At 36.1% G+C, this 24997-nt stretch overlaps 1 protein-coding gene across 1 annotated transcript; it reads right to left on the bottom strand.

Annotated features, from left to right (window-relative positions):
* Nucleotides 1-23619, bottom strand: ogre (optic ganglion reduced). The gene is made up of 2 exons (XM_081764291.1): nt 22512-23619; nt 1-1649 (listed from the first exon to the last, which is right to left on the bottom strand). The coding sequence occupies exons 1-2, from the start codon at nt 23022-23024 to the stop codon at nt 1077-1079; spliced, it is 1086 nt and encodes a 361-aa protein (XP_081620417.1). The 5' UTR covers nt 23025-23619; the 3' UTR covers nt 1-1076.
* Nucleotides 23620-24997: the final 1378 nt, after the last annotated feature.

Genomic DNA, 24997 nt, shown 5'->3' with positions numbered 1-24997 from the left:
TATTTAAAAAAAAACGCGTAATCTTAATAATAATAATAATAATAATAGTAACTTGCAATATGAGGGTTAAACACCCCATGACGACAAAGAAAAAAAAATACAAGAACTTGCAAATACAGAATTGAGCTAAACATTAAAAATTTAAGCTCTTTTTTTTAAAACATTAAATATTTATACATATTACATACATATATATATATAAATTCACAGCAACTGCAAATAATGCAGTGCGTGCGAATTCTGATTGTGTTTCTCTTCTTAGTACATAACACGTACACCAATTTTTCTCATATCATTAAAAAAAAATAAATTCAAATGCTGGAGTACAAAAAACATCCCTCATTGAAAAAAATAATAAATCTCTCAAGCATACAGTTTAGCTGTACGCTTAAAAGCAATTATGTAAAAAAAAAAATTACACTAAAATTATATATATATATATATATATTTAATCATACATGAAAACAGACTCTTCTTAGTTATGTAAATGCACTGTACACAGCATCATTTCACGTTCCATCCGAAGCTTCTATATAAAAATTGGCGCTGGCTGATTTAATATAAATATACTTATATAAAATATATATATTGTGGAAGGGAAAAAATAATATTTATACAAAAAAGAGAAGCCATTTACTCTATTTAAATAAACAGTTAACATATGTATGTATACCCAGAAGGCCATTTCATAGAGAAAAAACAATGGTATGTGAAACTAAACCAGCAGTTCATACGATATTTTGAAAAATAACTACCGCACTTCGCTTTTTTTTTTCCTTTCTTTAAAAAATATTTAAAAAAGTTACTTTTTTCCATTAACCTTATTACTAACACTATCATTATTATTGTTTCATGTAATACTTATCTTTACAATTTATTTCTTCACATCACAGAGATTTCATTGAAATGCTTGTTTGCTTGTGTTATCACATCATCCTTTTACTTAAAAAAAAGGATGAAGACCTAAACTTTTTTTTTATTTTCTTTAAGAAAAATGAGCAAATTTTTCGTTATTAAAACTTTCATCTTTCTCACAGTGTAAAAAAAAAATATATTATTTCCTTTTTAAAAAGTTTTCAGGGCGCATTACTCGCAGCCGTTTCAATTTTTTTGGCTAATTCTCCGACCACTTCTCGATACACAAGCGGGTCCAAATTTCTTCCTAACATATACAAAATCCACCAGTCACCAACTTCTGTCTTCTTTGAGATTGCCTCTGCAACTTCGCGGGGGACCATTCGGTTTCTGGCATGGAGCAAATGAGGTCTAAGCGACGGAAGCGTGAGAATTGCGGCTCTGTACACTATCAAAAGAGACAACAAGGTTGCTAGGAAGATAAACCAAAACCAAAGGAAAATGTATGTCTTTTCGTTTACTATATTGAGTGGAAGAACACACAGGGAATCGTGCCTCTGAATGGTTCCTGAGGCACCATATTTGTGGAATGTGCACTTGGTAACTCGCGGAAACACATACACCATTGGATCAAACCGTTCCTCTTGGGACTGTTCAGAGAAGGACACCACTCGGAGGCCGTAGCTGAAGAACTCTCCATCAAAGAAATGGTCCATCAGGTACAATTGGCCGATGATGTTTATCAAGCAAAGCAGCTCACATGTCCAGTATCTTATTGCATACATGTTATGTTGCTGAAACACAAAAGGAAAAGTGAAATTACAAAACTGGCCTAGAATTTACATATGCAATGACATAAATGTAAGGATACTTTTACCTTTTGAAGGCCAGACTGGCTCACAATTTCTGCGCTACAAAGGAAGAGCTGGAAACAGGTATATGTATATGGTGGATATCTTTACAAGTAATATCTATATCAATGTAGAGACACGTGTGTCACTGTAAGAGTCATGTGTCACAGCTGTAAAACAAAGGATATAATCTGTTAAATATAAGTCTGTCTTTTTACATAACGAATTATATCGGTTTCAGCGTAAGAGAGTAATCAAAACTGCAACCTCGCTTTCTTTTCCAGCAGGTCAACCAGAAGATCACCCTTAACTAAAATAAAATGACTTCTTGAAATATCTCTTTCATGTAACAAAGAACATAGATTACTTCAATGATATTTCGCTTCCTTTGAAGCCGCTTGAATATGATTTGGCAGCACAGATAACCTACATCCTGTACAAAATGAATGGTGATCGATCATATAGTGCTTGAGATTGCTTGTCCCCCGGACGAATGAACAGACACACACACGGACAGATGGAATAAATATATAGGAAGGAGTTTTAGTAAAACAAGCCCTCACTTATCGGAGGATACATCTTCATGCACCAACCTGAAAATCTTTCTCTGCCCGTCAGCTTAAAAAAAAAAAAAAAACCCTGCAAATATTCACCTATAATAAAAAGTGCAACATTTCTATAATTTATTATTGATAATAGTAATGTAAGGCCTATTCTGTGACTCGGAATATATCTACTGAAAAGAAAACTTGCTGAAACTGGCGAACCAAAAAGTTTTTGATTTCCTCAGTAATAGTTTAGAGTACCGAAATTATGTTATTCTCAGTAATATTAATGCAACAGCAATGTTTTACTGTTATGTACGTAAGTTTGTCCTTACCAACATATTTTACTGTTAATTGCGTGTTATTATAGTTTGTCTTGTAATGCTCTTGGTATGAATTTTAGGCATTCTGATGGCTTAATACTTACTACGTTGATATTACAATATTTGCTGAATAGACAAAAAAATAAAAGTTTCTAAAGTGTAATAAAATCTCTTATTGTTCCTTACCACATTCTTCCTGCATATTGCAACAGATGTTTTTCTCGACACTAAGGTATTTTGGACTCGGCTAAAAAAAAATCTCCATATGCTTCACGTGTTAATATTGCGCAAACACTACCTACTTTTTCTTCGCATTGTGGGAATAAAATAAGTTTGGCTATGGAATTCCTGAATAATTTTGCTATGACGTATATTTTGTTCTCATCTTCCACGGTCATGAATATACTTGTGGATGTGGGAATCCCTGGAAGGTTAACAGCGAATGACCTGGAAAAACACCTTTGGAAACTGTATCGCGTCTTCCGGTTACCTTTGCTCAGTGAAGGACAACTAAAATTATGTTGCACTTTGAACTGAAACATTGCAATGGAACTAGGAAAATCCAACCACAGTTAACGAGCATTATTGTGCACATTTCAATGTTACTCTAAGCTATTAAGCACAGTTTACAATGTCTTTTAACATCAGGTAAAGTATAAGTGGTAGGTATTCTTCCTTAATCTTACCAGACAGGTGCTAGTAAGCTTTTTTTGAATCAAGAAGTTGCTCTTTTTTCCCGGGCCTTTTACATATACATTCCTTTTAACCACGATTCTACATAAAAAAAGGAACCAACTGTTTACAAAGTGGGATCATAATCACCAAACAGGTTTGAACCCGAGGCGAGCGAACACTGGATATCAAACCTCGGACCATGAAACCAGAAACCATGTGCGTTACCCACTATTCAAGGCATTTCATCTACCAACCAAAACTCATATATGTCTGGGAGATGAAAAGATCTCAATTACCCTCGATGTGTCACCATTAATTTTGGCTAAGTTAATCCACCGGAAATCAACCATTTCAGTTTTAAAATTGATCAATATAGAGCAAATACAATAATACTTAGCGAGACGCAGTCTCCTACAATTGATTAAGCGCCCCCCAGAGTATACTTCATCTATTATCTGGAACACCCTACTAAAACCGGAAATGATAGAAGTCCTCTACAACTTCCGGTTTCAATACTTCCGGCTTAGAATAAAAAAAAATCAGCTTGACGTCCCATATTATGCTTTTTACGCTAAGACAGACAATGCTTAAAGCCAAGTGAATGATGATGATGGAATGAAACAGTAGAAAGAAACAGGAGTACTCCGAGAAAACTCAAGGACACGATGTTGTCCGCCACAAACTTACTTGGGAGGGATCGAACCAGGGATCCTACGCAAAAGACGTAAGCGCTCTTCCGCTCTACCACTGAGCCACAGTGCCCTAACATAAGAAAGGGCAAGAAGCGACTTTTTAAAAATCTATTTAGCGTTTCAAGAATAGGTATCATCATCTCTCTTAGTCCTTTATACAAATCTGAAGTAGAAGAAATCAACAAAATTTGTAGTTTTAACGTTGATCGTTATGGAATAAAACCGACAACAGACAGCGGGGAACCTGTTTTCTGAAATCAATTAAGTAATACATTACGTCTCTATTCTAATCTTCCCACTAAACCGGAAACGGTATAAATCTACAACTTCCGGTTTAATATTACGAAAATATCACGCCATATAAACCAAACTCCTTCATTTGGTGTACACATGACACTGAAATTTGTTCTAATTTCGTTCAGGACATTCCTGTAATGAAAATATCAAGAGTCTCTGGCCGCAACACTGGCTACTGTATTTTGTTGTAGCCCCAATATACCACAATATAATGTGTGATAACTTGGCAATTACGCATCGTCTCCATAAACGCATTATTAACTGTTAAAATTTCAATATAAAGCTTTTGCAGTCTTCTGTTAACAATAGAGCAGATAGGTTCTCGCGTGCAACGGACGCGATTCTCTTCGATCGTCAGGTCGAAAACTTCTCTTAGTAACAATTAAAATTCATAGACGGAAAGAAAACAATACAAAGGGCATCTGATAACAAAACATTACTAAAGGAGCTTCAACGCTACTATGTGAGCTTGCCCGATTCATATCAGACTACATCCAACAACTATGACAACAAAGTTTCGCATGTTTAGCAAATACATGAATTACGAACAATCTAGTGCATTTATAGCTAATAATCGTAGTTCTCCTCAAATCTATTTCCATTCGTTTTAACTGCTGCTAAAAATAAACGGATATTAAAATGTTAGGTTTATATGTTTGTGGTCAATTCTTTTAACAATGACATCTCGGAAACTACAAGCTCTAAAAGGATGCTGTTTTCACGGATCGATTATAAATTATGTGTAGATTGTTCACTTCTAATTGAATATTTAAAAAGAACGGCCGTTATTTCTTTAGTACATTTTTTAGGGGTACACTGGAAGTGCTGAAATATTAAAAAAGTACAGCATAATATCCTACAAGTTATACACTCCAACACCACATATTTGTATACAGGGATTGTATATCTCACTCGCATTTGTTTCACGGCCAAATGATAATGAAAAACGAAGGATAACCATTTCTACAGTCCAAGATGAATCTTTATTATTTGAAGTGTTTTGCCCGATGAACACCATATATCACTGACATTATAATTAATTGTGTGTGTAATGCATTTGCTTATTACATACTGCATTCAAGAAGAAAGAAAACACTGGTCATACATGAATTAGAAACTCCAATCGGAAGTAGGCTCAAATCTTGCAATCGGTGCGAAATCGAAAAATAATAATAATAATAATAATAATAATAATAATAATAATAATAATAATAATAATAATAATAATCGAAAAATCTCCCATTTACGATGCACTTTGCCGATTTTTATCAAGACATCCTTCACTTGTGTCTGTAAAGGGACATGTACAGAAGTTGTGAAGAATCAAAGGAGATTCATGCTCATATGTGAATGATGCTCTGTGTAGAGAGCGCAGGTTCAGCTAGTAGATATTTAAAAATCTAACAACGTCTTACAATTTATAAAATGTTATAAAGAACCTAAAATAGTAAAGTATATTTAAGATGTTTTCTTTCGAATGCTGAGAGAAAAATCTGTTAACGGTATTCTATGAAATAAGCTTTGGTGATATAGTTAGTGCCATCCTCGTATAAGAAATGAACAATTAATAGTACTTCTACAATTGCACTTTTACATTAAAGTATCTTTGAAGTTACGACAAAAGAAAAGTGTAGAATTTGATTCTTCAGTTCTTCCACAACATTTAAAATACGAATAACGAAGTGAGTTTAAAATGCTACAATATTCTTAGCACACGAAAGACAAAAATGACCAAAGACCGGCAATTGTTCTTGACATACGACATATTGGAGTACCAATGACGATATATGAACACATAAAGCTGACTTCAGTTCAGCTATAATCGCCTCCCTAGTTAGCCACGAGATGAGACAAGACATAAGGTTTTCAAATCTTGTCCTACCTTGTATATTTATGTCCTGAGTTTCCCATTAATTTCGACTGTAAGTTGCCAGAATCGTTTCGCATCACAAGAGCTCCACGAAGGGTGTGAAACAACAACATTTAAACCATATTTATTATTGGAATGTATTGTGTAATAACGTGGATATTTTAAAACGTTGATAAATGATATTTCACTATGTTGGTAGAATCACTTTATCATATAAGTTTTTTTTTTTTTTTTTTTTTTTTTTTTTTTTTTTTTTTTACTGAGTCATGCAACACGAAAACAGTGTTTAAGATCTAACACTTGGTTGAAGTAGTGTTGTCCACAAGACTCAAGAAATTTGTCATCTCGAATTTGAAAATGTAGGCTACTCCTCCTTTCGTGGAGAACAATAATCGCCTCTAGGAAATATACCCCCCCCCTCCGATTGCTCGAGATGGCAGTTTACACCGAGATTGCGGCGTAAATCTGAAATGTTGATTTCCGAACCAGAAGTTCGATATTGGAGCACTCTTCCGTTCTCATTCGAAGACCCCGCAGACTGAAAGTGTTTGAGAATAAAATCTTGAGACGAATATTGGGTACAAAGAGAAACTAGAACGGAGAAGGGTGAAAAGTTCACAACGATAAACTGCATAATTCATACCGATTACCAAACATTGTCAGAGTCATCAAATCTAGGAGGCTCAAGTGGATAGGTTATGTAGCTAGAATAGAAAATAGGAATACTTTCAAAGTTTTGACTGGAAGTCCAATCGGAAAACGACCATTAGGAACACTTAAAAGCACATGAAAGGACAATTTTAAGATGGATCTCACATAAAAGGAATACAAAGCAGAAACTGGAACTAGTTGAGTAAGAACATAACTCAATGGATACCTTTAGTGAACGTGGCATTGAGCCTCCAGGTTCCAAAGGGCATAAAGTTAGTTAATCGAAGACCCTCTCTTCACCTCTCCCGAAAATATCTTCTGGTGTCACCAATTATAACCACGTATAATCGAAAACTGGCGGTTAAATCGAGAGTGAAAATCCCGAAGTTCATTTGCGGATATTCGCTTTTGCCCTTAAGATACACTCGAAAACACACAAAATACACACAGAAATGCCGTGGATTTCATTAACACACAAATCCTGATATTGAAACCAGCCGGTACGTGCAAATTTAAATCTTGAAGACTGTCTTCCGTTCACAAAACATTAGATATTGCAGATCGACAAATAAACTAAATGGCGAATGCGTTGCCAATACTGAACAAACAGCTAGCTGCCGAAAATTAATTAACAATTCTCAGTTTGTGAAATTACCTGCAAGACTAATGCATCAAATAAGGAAATTAATGGATTGGAAAAGTGAAAATGAGAAACTTCTATCACAGATAGATTGCTTTATGATTTTACATTACTTATGGGGTTCATGTTCGTGCAGCTGGAACATATAAGAAAACTAGCAGTTTACCACAAAAGGTCTTAAAAATATATGAAAAGACAATTACGTGCCGGAACCAATAAAGTTACGAAAGAAAGCTCTATAATTACTTCCATACGTCCAGTAAGGACGCCAAAGAACAGAACGTTACACGGAGAGTAAAATTATATACTGTAATATCCGTTTGCCACACTTGCAGTACAGTATTAGGCCCTGCTATGCTTAGATACCACAAACAACGGTTACTATAAAAGAAAGGCATCCATTGTTTTCTGTTAACCAATCACCAGTTGGGAGATTCTCATAAGAGCTTTTTTTTCAGTCTGCATGCATTGGGATTGTAATTATCCATGGTCCAGACGTTTTACGAGATGTTTTTAATACCCATCTACTAGCATTTTTCCCCTTATAAACTTGAAGTCCCAAGAACTGAAGACTGGCGCCGGTCGAAGAACAAAGTCAGATTAAGACCTATTTTAATATACTATTTTGAATCAATGTGCAGTATATACATGTACCTCGGATTATAGCTAGCTAACGCTCCGATTCAAAATGTTTTCCAGCAGCGTTACGACACCTGACCGCCAATGAGTAGAATTTTGATTACTATTTTTCTTTCTAATCTTGACTGTAAACGTGCCGGGCTTATGCCCTTTCGGCTAAAGTAACAAATGACTAACGCAAGTGGATAGAAATAGTTATAAAAAAATGGTGACATGTGAATGTGGAAGGAAACGAATGAACCTACGTAATACCCCGTGCATATCATGATGTCCGCCACAAATTACATGCGAGGAACTCCACGCACTACAGGTGAACACTTGTACCATCACTGAACCAAACAGTACCTCCCTCATTCTTTAATTGCAGTTAATAATTTTCTATCACTAGTATTTGCCACGAGACGAAGGTCTGGTCTCCATAACAAGACGAGAAATATCTTTGTAAATTCGAGCTCAGACGAGAAATTTTGAGGTCTCGTGAAGAACACTCAATAAATAAATAAAATTGGGACGATTTTTTTTTTTTTTTTTTTACGTCTACTGTATTCGTATTTCACTTGTTTTCAAGTCCGTTGGTTCTAAATGCAAGTAGCTTACAACGCACCTTATAATGCAGGGTCAACACCGAAACTTGTAACCCCCAACTGGGAATCGAACCCGGGAACACACTTCGCATCTCCAACAATAAAACTGCTGTCAATTCATTGCTAAAATGTTAATTTTACAGGGAAGGGAATAAAAGTAGTACCCAAGAAAACTCGATTTTTTTTTTTAAGAATTATAACATTGTTTCAGTATGTTTAGTATTAATAAATTACTGCAGAGAAAATATTTCCTAAATACACATACAAACTACAATTGAAATTGCAAATAAAGTGAAAGTTTTCATATTAACGTCCCACGCATATTAGACCAAGAAAGCTGATAATAAAGGCAAGTAAATGATGATGGACGAATTGGTACAATGAGGATCTGGGAGGAAACGGGAGTACCCCGAGAAGACCTACGGACACAGTTGTCCACCATAGACTTGGTTTGGCTGACATTGAACCAGGGGCCCCACACACCAGAGGTAAGTGCTCGACTACCACTTTAACCCTTCCTTACAAAAAGATAACAATTTAAACTCTAATTTTTGAGTTAAGATTATCTTATTCTGAGGATGTGATCTGAACTATCACCTTTTCAATAAGGATAGGTTTAAAGTGTTTTTGAATTGCCTCTAGTCAGGAATCAGGTACGGAAAATGTGCATTTCTATTACATGTTATGGAAGCCGCTGAAAAACATTACTAGGAGAAAAAAAAAGTGGAATGGATATAAAGTCATGAACATTTTTCTATGTGTAGCGAAGTTTTATCAAAATTGTTTTCACCGAATGCTATTAAAAATAATTAAATGAAATTATCTAACGTAATTTAAAGAACCTAACAAGCATTTGTAGTCACAGAAATATCCCATTAAGATTAGTTGAAAAAAAAAAAAAACAAAGAAAAAGAAGAAAAGAATGATACGACATAAATGGTATTTTAAATGACTACTTCGCTTTTACCCTTCAAACAGTTTCCTGGTTCATCAATGTTGAACTGAAATTCGTAAACATACGGCATCTCTTATTAGATACAACAGGCATTTTTCTATTAGTCTGTTTGTCTGTTCAGCAATATCTTTCGCAAAAATAAATAAATAAAATACAATAAAAAATTAATTCAAACTAATGCCTAGTTTCTGGTGTTGCGGAAGTTAAAAATCTAAATTCAGAATATAAAACCTTTTTGTGAAAGTAAGCATAGATGTTTTAATCCTTTAAAAAAAAAAAAAAAAATCAACTCCTCAGGGAAACGGGGCCAAATTGATTTTTCAGAAAGGAGTGAAGATCAATTCCATTTAACTATATCCTATTGAGCTGTTGTAGACGACAGTTATTTACAACGGGATGCTCTGTAATACTACAGTTAGCTGTTCGAGTGACTCACAACGTTTGGGAGGTGATTCCTGACATCAAGATAAGACAAAAAAGTGTAGGCCAAGGAGTCACCGAAGTCCAACGAGTCAAGTATAGGCTGCCGAAAACATGAAGAAATGAACTTTAAATGCCCATAACTCCAAAACTATGGGTCCTACCGTAGTCGGGTTAAAGCTCCCCTTAGGAACTAGTATGTGCTCTACCCAAATATCCAAGTTTCAGAATCCTGTGGTACTTCCGCATCAATTTTAACAGAAGTAGTTGGTGAGTACTTCAAATTATATGCACATATCCAAACTCCCTCTATAAAAATTGTTGTCTGTGTACCTTAGGATTCTGAAACTTGTATTTTTTGGATAGCGCACATAGTAGTCCCTAAGCGAAGTCTTGACCCGACTACGGTAGGCTCCATAGTTTTGGAGCTATGGATCTTTAAAGTTCATTTTTTCATGTTTTCAATAGCCTATAACTCCGAAAGGAAGCATTTGTGCACCCAAGTTGGTCTATACTTTTTGTCTTATCTTGGTGTCAGGAAGCACCTCCCAAACGATGTCGGTGTTGTTTTGAAACACCCTGTATACATTGATTGCAGTATATTATCTAATGACTTGCGTAATTTCAAACGTCCATGAATGCTATTCATTGTATTCGCACAATCAGTTTATCATTTATGTTTTCTCGCTCAAATTCCTGATCTAATGGCTATCACCCGTGCCTTTGATGCACGAGGTCCCCGGTTCGATTTCTGGTGGAAGAACGTGGAATAGTGGCTCAGTTCCAAATCTTAAACCATAGTACCGTCGTGAATTGCCTCGCTGGTTACGAAAACCCTCACCGCCAAGTGAACGGTTGAAATTCCAGAGCCATTAACGTTGATTTCCATTTCGATTGCTAATATATTTAGCGTAAACAGACCTTATAAGCACGTTCGTGGCTATGTAGTTAGGGAAGACGTTTCTGACAAGGGAGAACTTTGTTCAAGTACGACAACAAGTGCCTCATTCCTTCGATGCTAAAGAACAGAAGTTCAAGGGGTCGCGGTGGCTCCGTGGTAGAGCATTCACCTCTTGTGCATGGAGTCCCAGGTTCGATTCCATCTCGCGCCAAGTCAGTTTTATGATGGATAAACACGATGTGGTGCGTGGGTTTTCTCAGAGTGCTCCCGTTTCTTTCCATTTTCCCCATTCCACCATTTCATTCATTTCTCATCATCACCGTCTCTTTTAGCCTAGTCGGCATATGCGTGGGACATAAAACTTTTCATATCAATATGTTAAAATACACACACGCATGGCCTTATACCTTTTAACTTTTTTGTTCTTGTTCAACGTCCCATGATTATGTTCAGGAGCTAGGGGCACGATAAGGATAAAAATCGCAACGATGGGAGAAAACGGGACAGTCCGAGAAAACTCACGCACTTCGCGTGAGCTGAAAAATGGAGCCAGGGTCTCCACACACATGGGCGGAGTTAGCAATTGTCTGCTAGGGAAGGGGTAGGCCGTTTGGTCGGTCTCGGACCTGTGGAATACTTTCTAGACAGTATTGGTAGGTGGCCATCTTATATGTGGCATTTTTATTTTTTTGTTAAAAAGTTGGGAGGCAATGCCCCACCCCATAGCTCCGCCTATGCCCATGCCCACTCACCAAATGAGAGAGCACTACCACTGGGATATAACTGCCCCACCTCATCAAAGTATTTTTATATTAAAAATTTAGGTCATCTGCCAAGAAATATAGGCAGCAAAAAACACTAAAAAGATGTAGTTAATTGTGAAATATAAGAAATAACAAATTACATAATTAAAGGGTATGAAAGCAAAACCCGTCCGGAATGTTTAAAATGGAATTTACCTTGGATTACTTTAATAGCCATAAATACCAAAGACATTTCGTAATTCTCTCTTCTAATTACTCTCATTAACCTCATTGGCGTTTCCTTGATTCGGCCTAATCCACCAGCATATATCCTCACTTTTTTTTTCTTTCTTGTTTTCCATTCCCATGAAATAACTAACTGCATTGCTTCATTAAATGGCATTTTTAAAACCTTGCACAACGCACTAATTTTTAATGCAAAATCAAGAAATAGCTGATAAAGTAAATGCTGACCAAGTTAACGGACATAATGTGTATAGAGTTACTGTTTTCGTTCGTAACACAAGTGAGAAAATTCTAGTCACGAATCGGAAACGAGACGAAACAAGAATAATGATTGTTCCTCGCAAGTCAATATCAGACGAGAAATAAATAATGTTTTCTTATCTCGTCTCGTTTTACAAAATAACTTACAAAATGTATGCCGTGATTTTCTTCTTCGTTTCATCTAGAAATCATCTGAATCTTTCCACGATACAAGAGGTCCACCAAGGGTATGATATAACAACATTTAAACTATATTTATTATTGAAGTATATTGAGTGTTGGGGGGGGGGGGCACCGTAGTCTAGTGAGGCATTAGACTCACTTTCATATGGTTCGATTCCCGCTAGGGATGGCCAGAACCGGATCCTGGTGGAACCGGTTCTTCGGATCCAGGTCTGGAACCGGTTCTTCGGATCCAGGTCTGGAACCGGTTCTTCGGATCCAGGTCTGGAACCGGTTCTTCGGATCCAGGTCTGGAACCGGTTCTTCGGATCCAGGTCTGGAACCGGTTCTTCGGATCCAGGTCTGGAACCGGTTCTTCGGATCCAGGTCTGGAACCGGTTCTTCGGATCCAGGTCTGGAACCGGTTCTTCGGATCCAGGTCTGGAACCGGTTCTTCGGATCCAGGTCTGGAACCGGTTCTTCGGATCCAGGTCTGGAACCGGTTCTTCGGATCCAGGTCTGGAACCGGTTCTTCGGATCCAGGTCTGGAACCGGTTCTGAAAACCGGATCTCCAAGAACCGGAACTTTGTGGCCATTCCTAATTCCCGCCCAATGATGCTTCCCAATTTTCAGCGTCGTGAGGCAAACTGGGGACTCACGTGAATAAAAGACGTGAAGAGTCCACTAGGTCTAAGTTCCAGACACGCCTGTAGTGACAGGGAGACCATGCGTTTGGTGCTAGACTGGACGTGGTTCACCCGGTCGCTAACAGATGGCGTTGGAGCGGTTCAGGCACACACGCCTTGTGATTTTGTTCTATATTAGTATAATGATTTGCGTACCTTGAAACATCGATAAATGGCATTAATTATGTTGGCACAATCACTTTATCAATTTATAGGTTTTTTATACTACGAGTCATGTGACACTAAAACAGTTTGAGATCAGACTTGGTTGAACCAATGTTTTCCACGAAACTCGAGAAATTCTTCTCGTCCCGAAACCGAGACAAAAATTCTCATGTTTCTGGTTTCGTCTCGAATTTGAAAATGTATTTCTCGTCTCGACTTTCGTTCTAGATGAGACGAGAAATCTGTCATTCCACGAAACTCGTGCAACACTAGTTCACCCAAGTCTTCGATCTCAAACTCTGTTCTATAGTATTACATGATTCACAGTATACCAGTAAAAGAAATCAATATTTAGAAAGTATACAAGGCATTGCACTCTAATAATAAATAAAATTTAAATGCTGTTACACAGGGTGGCCCAAAAGTAGGTACACATATCAGCATAAATTAAGAACAGATAAGGAAAAAGCTAGGTCAATACCTGTATGGATAACAATAAGTAAATTATATAAAATGTCATGACCGATCAATACGGGTCTGTATACCTACTTTTGGGCCACTCTGTATCACATACTTCATGCACCTCTCATGATACAGAAGAATTTTTGACCACTTCTAGATGAAACTAACAAAAACAATCGGGGCATAAATTTCGTACGTGGCATACGATGATACACAGATCAAGACTTCGTAATATTTCAGAGTGTAGCTTCTTAAATAGAAACCAAGTAACATGTGTAGTAACAAGTTTAATAGTATATCCCGACATTTACAACCTTAGTACTCCATCATATTTATACTAGCCTAGGGATGCAAATAAACAACAAAATTTTACTCGCCCAAGAATAACGCTATATACTAGCTCACACCCCACAATAGAAACCATTTACTTATCTTCGATATGATAATACTCGCCCGTACCAATGAACCACTCGCCTGTTACTTGCATCCCTGTACTAGCCCCTTCGTGGCTATATGGTTATCATAAGCAACTTCGGCACGGTAGACTTCCGTTTGAGCTCACCTATAGTCAGATCTTACGTTAAACTGTAGGTTCACGTCTCATACAATCTGTTGAAAGGGACTTTAAAACTCACACCAGCGTCCGAAATTAACACCCTCAAGCTAATATCTGCGGTCAAAATTGACATCGTGTACTTCCAGTTTCAAAACGATTCTTGTCCATTTACAGAGAATTCCAGAAAAGTTAAAATAAAAAAAAAATAATAAAAAAAAAGTAGGATCTGCATGTTCTGTAGAATTGGTTATACTTTAGTCTGTTCATGAGAAACACTAGAACATCCTCAAAGATTTCCAGTTTTACAAAACGCATCGATCCTACAGTTGTAGGTGGACAAGAGCCGTGTTGGAACTAGACGACTCATATGTCAGATGACATGTTTCCCACACTGTTTCTTCCCCGGAGCAGACCAAAATAATATGTCTATGATATAATAATAATAAATTAAATAGTACCAGCAGTGTCCCTCGGAATACTAAGGGTGTCCCCCCCCCCGGAACTTTTTTTTTTTTTTTTTGAAAAAACGACTGAAATGAAAATTTTGGAGAATAGGGATCATGCACATCAGACTCTTATGGGGAACATTAACATCTGACCATATGCTAAAGAAATCCGAAATTTAGGTTTTATGTGAGCGAGAATAAGCACTGCCAATAGTACTCTGCAGCCATTTAAACTTGAAGAAATTCAACGAGACGGCGAAAAGAGTTTGGACTAAGATTAAACCCTCACCACCGCCACCAAATAATAATAATAATAATAATAATAATAATAATAATAATAATAATAATAATAATAATAATAATAATAATAATAATGTTTGTAAGTTCTTCAACACATTACAATGGTTCATATTGTCTTAAATGGGAGGTCCGTGTCTCATAAAGCATCCGTGCCAGTAAAGGCGACCCGTGAAATTATCTAATTAAGTGAATCGGATATTTTGTAAATCAAATTTGGATTCGACTAGCACACTTAATGTGGGTCATACAACCTAGAAATAATACACTATAGTGTGTATAAATGAGAGAAGTAAATGCATTACTGAATCAAATTAAGGATTCATGTGTATGAAATACAGTCAACATTGATAAAGAAAACAGTTATATATACCTAGGTGCATGCATATGTATATATATACATATATATATAAAAGTTACTAAGTTCGTGACTGAATAACTCTTGAACCACCCAACCAATCTCAATCAAATTTTCAGCATACATGATATTAGGGCCTGGGAAAGTTTTTATCATTTCATTTTGACGGTGCAACTTAGGGAAGGGGGAGGATATTTAAAAAAAAATTATCGAAAACTAATAATATTAGTGTCGAATCCATAGTTTTCGGTGTCTATGATGAACAGTGACACTTCGGTGCTGTTTAACCCTTTCCCCTCGAATTTGTTTTGACACAGCAAGCTGTACTGCTCGGATTTATTTTGAGATAATTTCAGTGATTTCTGTTTACTACCATTTCAATACAAATAAACAACCACATTGCAGACAATACCTTTGTTTTTTTTTAAAAAAAAATACATAAGAAATTAGGCATAAACTGCCCTTTTACATATCTGTTACCTATATTTGCGCTGTGTGTGATATTTTTCGAAACATTCACCTGGATACAATCCAGGTTTTCTGGAGCACGTATTACAAAAATACACAGTCTCTCTCCTCCCACCTTTTACTTTTCTATCACTGCACAGTGCACAGTCTTTGGAATTGCTCTTTGGATTGGAATATATAAAATGTGGTGCACCATTCAGTCTTTCTTCCGTATCTGTAGACGACGGCCTCCCTCGCTTGCGTTGTGTATTTCGGACATTGCCTACCAGCTGAGTGATCCAACTTTTTTCTGTAGTCAATATGGGCAACTATTGGATTTTGATTCATTTGTCTCCGCGTGTTGAATAATAAGAAACTATTCACAATTGCTGCCTCTAATAGCCAGAAAAATAACTTTCTCCACCATTTCACCGATTTACGCATAAAACTGGCAGCAGTTATCGACTAAGGAACGGCCGAGTAAGGAGTGGAATAGACGGCTAAAAGATGGCAGAAGTTGTCGACTAAATTATACAAGCGGGGCTGTCGACATGCGAGTAATTAAAGCGTCAAAATTAGTGCGGGGTAGCCCCGACATACGAGCGGGAAAAAAATTTCGAATGTTGGGGCTCTCACCGCATTCGAGGGGAAAGGGTTAAATCCAAATTCAGCTGCACGAATTGGGAGAGGGGAAAATATATAAACATGATCGAAAATGACCGATATTAGTGTCGAATCTATAGTTCTCGAAGTTGTAATCAACGCTAGTAAATGATAAATTCAATAAACAAGGTTATTTCAAACTCTGCCTATGAATACTGGAATTTTAAATCAACATATTATGTCAAGCAAGCCAAAAAAAAAAAAAAGTTTTGAGTGTAACATTCGGCAGTGTCTATATTCGGACACATTTAGAGTTACTTTCATTCGTTAAATCCCTTCTATAGCGAAAAAAAAAAAAAAATACTTGTTGATTACTCCTGTCAACAACCTCTTTCCTTGTATGTCAAATGGAAAAGAGGAGATGATGCAACAGCAAAAGTCACTTTCGCGAAGGTCACTTGCTCTTCCCTTTCATCACACTTGGACATCATCTTCCTAGAATCATGTATGGCTCTCAAGATATCATCTCTATCTTCGGCATTTTTCATTACCTTTTTTTTTTTTTTTTTTTTAATCATTCTTCAGACGACATACTTCACACGGAGCATTTTGAGTGGAAGGCATTTTCGTAAACGTACTTTAACGTATTGTACACAAACTAACAATATCCCCGTTCTCCGCACGTGAAGAAATAGGATGTTCTGAATATATACGCGGAAATTGAATAATGTGAAAACCATGTCCCTTCCTCTGTTTGCCCCTTTCGGAGAGGAATTTTCGAAAATGATAGAACTCACGTTTCATGTTTAACGAAAATTGTATACAGGGTGTTTCAAAATAGCACTGACAACGTTTGAGAGGTTAAGACAAAAAGTATAGACTAACCTAGTTGCAGAAACCCATCATTTTGGAGTTATAGGCTGCCGAAAACATGGAAAAATGAACTTCAAATGTAAATAGTTCCAATACTAAGAGATCTACCATAGTCAAATTAAGACTTCACTTAGGAACTAATATGTGCGCTATCCAAACACAAATATTTCAGAATTCTGTGGTACTCACGCAACAGTTTTATAGAGAGAGTTCGGCTACAGAGGTCTAATTTGGAATATTCACCAACTACAACTATAAAAATTGTTGCGAAAGTACCCTAGCATTCATATTAGTTCCTACGTGCAGTCTTGACCCGACTCTGGCAAATCCCATAGTATCGGAGCAAAGGACCTTTATTTATTTTTTTTTTTATTTTCTTTCTTTATTTTTTTTTTAAGTTTTCTGCAGCCTATAACTCCGAAATGACTGATTTCTCCACTCAGGTTGGTCTACATTTTTGTCTTATCTTGGTGTCAAGAATCACCTCCCGAACGTGTTTGGTATTATTGTGAAACACCCTGCATATCAAATTTTACACCTCTAACATAAGCGACTCTTTGCAGTGAACATTTTGCTGAATAAAAGAATCGGAAATCAGATTATAGAAATGCCCCCCTCCCTCTTTCAATAGTAGAACTTTCGAAAACATGGTCAGTTATTTCGAAAGAGAAGTTTATATGTCTTAATTTAATCTCCATAGCTTCGGGGATTCGTAATATACCCTACTTCTGGCAAAAAATGCTTTTAAGCTTCCTTTATGATACCGTAATCATACGTATTCTACGATAATTTGGCAGCACACTTGAGAAGCTTCCATGCTCCACATTCTTCAGCTAACCTCTTCGTCTTTATGTACGACTTTGCTGTTTTAATACCTTGATACCTTCGTCCCCTCCCTCCTGAACCATTTCTAACACCCACTCATTCGCTTTCCACTAGCTAATACTTTCAATTCTTCTCCACATCCACATTTCGAAAACTTCAAGTCTTTTTCCATCGCTTTTCCGTGATATCCATGTTCCAGCCCTGTACACTACAATACTCCATACGAATGATTTTATGACTGTTTTCCTCAACTCTGCATTCAATGATCCACAAAACAGGCATTTCTCCCTTCTAAATACTTCTTTTGCCCTTCCTATCCTTTCTTTTACTTCACGATCGCACTTCATATCATCACTAATATTACTACTCAGATATCGAAAACTAGTCACTTGATCAATTTTCTCTCTGACAACGACTGCTTCGTTCCGATCACCATGGTTTTGATCTTTCTAACACTTATTTTCATTCCATATTCTTCACAGCTCCTCCTCAAGATTTGAAACATCTTATTAAATTTTTTATAAACTGTATAACCTCGCCACATTAAGATTTTAAAAATCCTAAAAGATGATGTTGTAAGATAACCCCGCCATTTATTAAGGTTTTATGAACTTAAAGAAAATGATGCTGTACGATAACCACGCCGGTTTTAATAAACTTAAAAAATGATGCTGTAAGATAACCACGCTGTACGATAACCATGCCAACTATTAAGGCTTTGGTAAACCTAAAGAAAATGACGCTGTACGATAACCACGCCACCTATTAAGGTTTTCGTAAACCTAAAGAAAATGATGCTGTACGATAATCACGCCACCTATTAAGGTTCTGGTAAACCTAAAGAAAATGACGCTGTACGATAACCACGCAAACTATTAAGGCTTTGGAAAAAATAAAGAAAATGATGCTCTAAGATAACCACGCCATCTATTAAGGTTTTGGTAAACCTAAAGAAAATGATGCTCTAAGATAACCACGCCACCTATTAAGGTTTTATAAACTTAAAAATTAATCCTGTAAGGTAAACACACCGTCTATTAAGGTTTTTATAAACCTAAAGATGAAACTGATACTGTAGTATAAGCCCTTATCAAGCTTTTCCTTTATGACGTAAGACAACAGCACACATATTATGACTAATGAAATATAGTCCAAAGATATATATCAATCAATCCCATAAGAACACATCGAACTGAAAAACAAGAATTTTTGGAATGAAAAAGAAAATACATCAAAAGATTGCCATCGAAGCCAATAATAATTTTTGGATTAGGAGCCACAAATTTTTGAACGACCCTTAAGTCTTTTTTTTTTTTTTTTTTTTTTTTTTTTCAGAATAAGCACATTATACTGAGTTACGTGATTGTTTGGGTTTGGCTACACTATATGAAGTTCTCCAGGCATAAGTCCTACAAGAAAAATTTTTGATTGAAATATATTGGATCTTTAGACGCATTTTCGGATCGGGGGCCACAAAATTTTTGGACACCCCTAAATTGAGTTTCCGTATTTCTTTATAGTAGCAGTAGCAGATCATACTGATATAAAAGCAGAGGAGTGAAGTCTTGACCCGACTACAGTAGATCTCATAGTTTTGGAGCTATGGACCTTTAAAATTCATTTTTTCATGTTTTTTGCAGCCTATAACACGTAAACGATGGGTTTTTCACCCTATGTTTATTGGAACTTTTGTTTGTTTTACTCTCAGGAACCACTCCTCTGCTTTTGTACAACGAATTTAGCGCCATACTGTATATATATATATATATATATATATATATATATATATATATATATATATATATAGGCATAAAAAAGAAGACTACACAATTTATTGGATTATTTAAAAGTGGTTTATGTGAATTTATGTACAGAAAAAAACATGAAATACCTGTAAAAAAAAGTTGCCAATCACAATTTATAAAACTTTTTAAAAAATAATTCTACGGTTACCATGCAAGATCCCCCTTCTTCAGCTTTTATCTCACAATTATCTGGCATTCTGCCGATTTTTCTGGGACGAAGACATATTTTTCAATTCCCTTCTTGTTGATATGTTTATACTTTTTACAATTTCTGAACTGCTATGTATTCCTAACGTCATCCTCATTTCTTTTATTTACTTTTGTATTAACTTAAGAACATCGAATATTTAGAAGATACGCCTAACCAAAAAAAATATCTTCAAAATGCTTTTTAAATAAATGAATAATTGATTCCAATACCTTTCGTATGAAGTATAAAAATGGGTACCCAACAATCATGTTATCATAAAATGCGCATCCAAATTCTAACAGGCTTACTTTTGACGCATCATTCGAAATAATTGTTGGAAAATTATAATTCTTTCACTACTTTCCTTCTTATTGTTTCCTAAATGATTTGCGCTGGGCAACATGAAAAGTATGTCACATGGCATAGATAACATTCAAGGGGGCCATCCTAAGCAATTGTTGAAATTTACAATTCTTTAACAATTTGCGCATAAATATTGCGTTCGGATATATGCATATAAACTACAATGTATATAAAGACACTGAACACCCTGTGCTACGTGGCAAATAAAAAGCAAGACTGCTATCAAACCGAGTCAGAGCAGGGCGAAGCTGCGGGACCGAGCGTTAGGGATGCGGTCATCTGAAGGAAGCAGGCGCGTTTGCGAAGGTAGGTGTAATCGAGGGTAGTGAAAACGAGTGAGTTTTGGCAATAATACGAGTTTCAATAGCACTCGTCATGATTTCACACTAGTAGCGCTCCAGTTGTAAACATAAAATACAGTTTCTGTACACTGTGCAGAAATACACCGCCGGTGGAAAATAGTTTCTGATAGTCATCTTTCATATGCACTTACTTATTTTATTTATCGTAAGGCACTTGTAATGATTTTTACACTAGTAGCCCTACACTTGTAAACATGAAATACACGTGCATTACTACGTATTTAATTTTATCGCTTGCAAAAATTTGTTCTTTATAAATATGTCTATTCATGCTAAGTATTGATTTTACCTGTAAATCTTCAAAAATGTGATGCGCCAAAAGTAAACCAGCAATTTCCATATTTGTGGTATAAGGATTAGACACAATTATCAATTTATTTAATAGGATTTAGAAGATACCTCCTGCATCACCTTTCAAATTTTTGAAATTTTTCATTGTCTTTTGAGTTATTTACTAAAATACAAAAAATGGAGTGAGCTTAAAAACAGAACTTTAACTCAAATAGTATACAAGGGTTCATCTTGTTGGATATCTTGCTAATACCGCCATATTTGGTCATCATAAACCACCCTTGTACAGGCCAAAATTCTGACCTTATCAGAAAATTGAAAGAAAAAGAACTTAGACGATATTAGAGTAACTCTCAATCCCAGAACGCAAAAATATTGCCTTGTACCGTACATATTTAAGTGCAAGGAGCAAAATTTGCAACTAGACAATTTGACCTAAAGCATTAAAAAAAAATAATAATACTCTGTTGTGCTGTGTCTAAAATTTGATACTCAACGTTATAAATCCACACGATGATGGCAAAAGGGTATAGGGCTATTTTCTAACTTTTTGTATGGGACTTGCTCACAGTGAGATCTATGTATTTGGCTTAATGGTATATTGATAATTGTTTAATTCAAAATTCCCTAGTTAGCAGTATACTAGCCTATACATTTGGTTTTCACCAGTGAGCTTAAAGATTTTTAATTCAAAACACTGTGATCTGCTTGCCTGTACAAATATGGAAATCAGTTTTTCTATTCTCGTGTAGAAATTTAATTAACGGTTTTAATTTGGGATAGTCATTCAGCAAAAGGGAATTACAATTGCGTCATTAGGAGTACTAGAGTGACCAAAAAATGAGAAATTAAAAAAGTCAGAAACTAAAAACTTCTATGCACCATTAACGGCGTTCCTGGTTATCAGAATCATTAAGAAAATTAAAATGTTCGGCTGTGGCGGCTCTAGAGGGTCACTGTTACATGTTAAGCAAAAAAAAAAAAAAAAAAAAGCTTTATACAGCATCAGAAATCTGCATACAGGAATCAGTGCTTTCTTCCCTTAAAATATATTTATTTTCCTTTTACCGTTAGGACATTCCTCAAGACCCGCCATTGATTACTTCATAGCTCTTTGGGGTATGGTGGGCACCATTGTTATAACAAGCTATATTTGTGGGTCTGATGACATTAGAGAAAACGAATATTTTGCTGAAATAAACTGTCAATTTAAGTACAGAAAAGAAACACTTTTATTTATGTTTTTTAACATAAAGAAACCATGCTACTATCAAAGAAAAGAAACCAATGTAAGATTTCTCTCTAAATGCTTGAGTACATAATTTATATACTTTTTCCTGGAACAATAATTAAAGAGCTTATTTCTAGACATAAAACACGTATAAAAACTGTGTATAATTGAGTCTATAGTGCCAATCAACAGCATGCAAATGATTAATACGGTATTTAAAAAAAAAAGAAAGGAATTTACCTTGACGTGCCTCAACAAATAGTCAATTAACACTTTTTTCTTGGTCGATTTTTCTTCTTCAGTTCGCATGCCAATATTTAGACCCATAACAATAGTTCTCATGAGGCCTCCTTCCCAACAGTCCCACAGCCACTTAGGGGTGTAACACAGAATTGCTTGTAAAAACAGAACGAAACAAACCCACTGGTAATATGTATAATATTTCTTCGCAGCTTCGTTGCCAAAATCGTTTCGGACACCCGGGTGCGCCACTTCAACACCAATTTGCCGCTGGAACGCATCGGGCATTGTAAAAGTCGATGTAATCCAGCAATACGTGTTGATAGCATGTGTTGGAAGACCCTGTACAATGCATTGGATAGGATTTCCTACGAACTGCGTGGCAGTTATAATAAGAGAACATGTCAATAAAAGAACTGTAGTAAACACGTTATGTAAACGAAAAACTGCATTGTCCGTTACTATATCTTGCCATTTTAAATAGTCTTTCAGTCCCCCTAATAGCTTATACATTTTGGAAATTTATGTTTATGTGTGTGTGTTAAAAAATTTCGTAAAGTCATAAATCACACATGAGTTTCGTCGTAGTCTGTTTTTCCTTTTAATTCTTGCAGGCGAAAAAATCACCCAAAAAAATACACTTTCACAGTCCAGGTTACACACAACTGTCAAAAACAAAAGAAGGCTCGCGTGACGAACACAAACTGATGATGGCTACAAAACTCCAAAAATTATTCTTGTTTTGCTTTTTTAGTAGAAAAAAATCCAGGTTCAATATGGCGCCTCGTAGTTGTTATAGGAATAAACTAGATATGAGATCGAAACCATCGCAAACATCCCTCCATTCCTAGCGGCAGTCTTACGTTAGTTAGTTACCTTCTGTTGTAAATGTCTGGGTTGCACACACACATACCCTCACACACACACACATTATTCAGAAACACACACACACATAGAGCATCCACATGTGCACGTACACACACACGCACACTAGCGACACCCCCGTTCGTCTCGTGTTTTTCGTGAACGAAAGAGTTGCCACTGGCCCTGGAGTTCCGGCTAGGAAGGCTGAGTTTCATGTACTGTGGACTTGTATGCTAGGAGAGCTTTGGCGCGCTAGTTCGTCGCTGCCTGCTAACCTCGCACAGAGGCGCCACTATCTCTTTTTCCCCTTTTTTTTTTCAAACTAACCATAACAATGCTTACCATGCTTTTCCAAAGCGTGTTTTCGATTCACGTTCTGGCTGCTGGAAATTTTCTGTCATGTCCCTAACCAGCTTTTGCCTCCTATCCTACCGTTTCACAGCGCAGCTCAGAAAAACCACGTTGTATTTTGTTCTCATAATTTTCTCGAAATAAAAAAGAAGTTTCCCACTATGATACACGGGCTACATTACGAAAATTTTTATTGTACTAGAATCCAAGTAAAAGTATCTAATAAAACAAAAGTATAGAATGACTTTTGTTTGCTTGTTTTCCGTAAGGAAAAAGAAAGAAGAAACATAATCTCTTTCTTTAAGTGTTCGCGGGAAAATTTAAAAGGCTTTTTACGACGAAAACGTAACATCGGCGGAGCAATATGGCGTGCAAGATAACACGTACGCTTGTTATTGTTATTATTTTTAAAAAATTGATTCTATTTTGCTGATCTATTGCTTAAATTTTTAATTTATGGTACACAATGATCGAAGCATGAATAAAATTTTTTAAAAAAAAAAAATGGCTTTAAAATTTTATGACTGTGTGTGCTCTTACTTACACAAAGTTCGTGGATTCCCCAGTTTTGTTTATTTCAAATACTTGGGTATCTTCTTCGCTTGACCGTGCTCAAAGAAACGAAATTTAAATCAAGGAAGAAAAACAAAGGTTTTACTTCTTTCTCTTGGAAATGAAATGAAATTTTTCAGTTTTATGTCCCACGTTTAAGGCGGCTAACCTAAAGGAGACGGTAATGACGAGAAATGAATGAAAGTGGTGGAATGAAGAAAGTGGGAGAAAACGGGAGAACCCTGAGAAAACCCACGAACATAGTGTATGCCCACCACAAAGTCAACTTGGCGCGAGCACTTCTTTCTCTTGGGAGGACAAGTTTATCTTGAAGTTGATTAATGATAATATATATAGGTTTAATGAATTCCAGCTTTAGCTTTCTACCAAAATTCAAGTAATTCTTTAGTATGTTTCTTTGTTTTTCAATTTATTTCCTTCCCTTTTACTTTAAACTGAGATTCCGCAATAGGTTTACTATTTTTTCTCTAAGTTTATTGCTTTTGTATGTGTGTGTGAAACTAGGGCTTTTTTTTAACTTCAGTCACCGAGCATATAGATTTTCCTTGAAAATCCTACAGATTAGAGGGATTTTCTCCCGAAAACGAGGAAGTCTGATAACCTTAAGGTTGGTTTAAAGGGACAAGTTTCGTCGATAGATGGCAGTACAATTTTCGTATCTTTTCCATGTATTTTTTACCTTTCACGAAAATTCATGA

The sequence above is a fragment of the Thermobia domestica genome, chromosome 7 (genome assembly GCF_964235325.1).
Source record: "Thermobia domestica chromosome 7, izTheDome1.hap1.1, whole genome shotgun sequence".
Classification (NCBI taxonomy): domain Eukaryota; kingdom Metazoa; phylum Arthropoda; class Insecta; order Zygentoma; family Lepismatidae; genus Thermobia; species Thermobia domestica.
The sequence above is the reverse complement of the archived record's forward strand: the minus strand, read 5'-3'. Positions and strand labels throughout refer to the sequence as shown.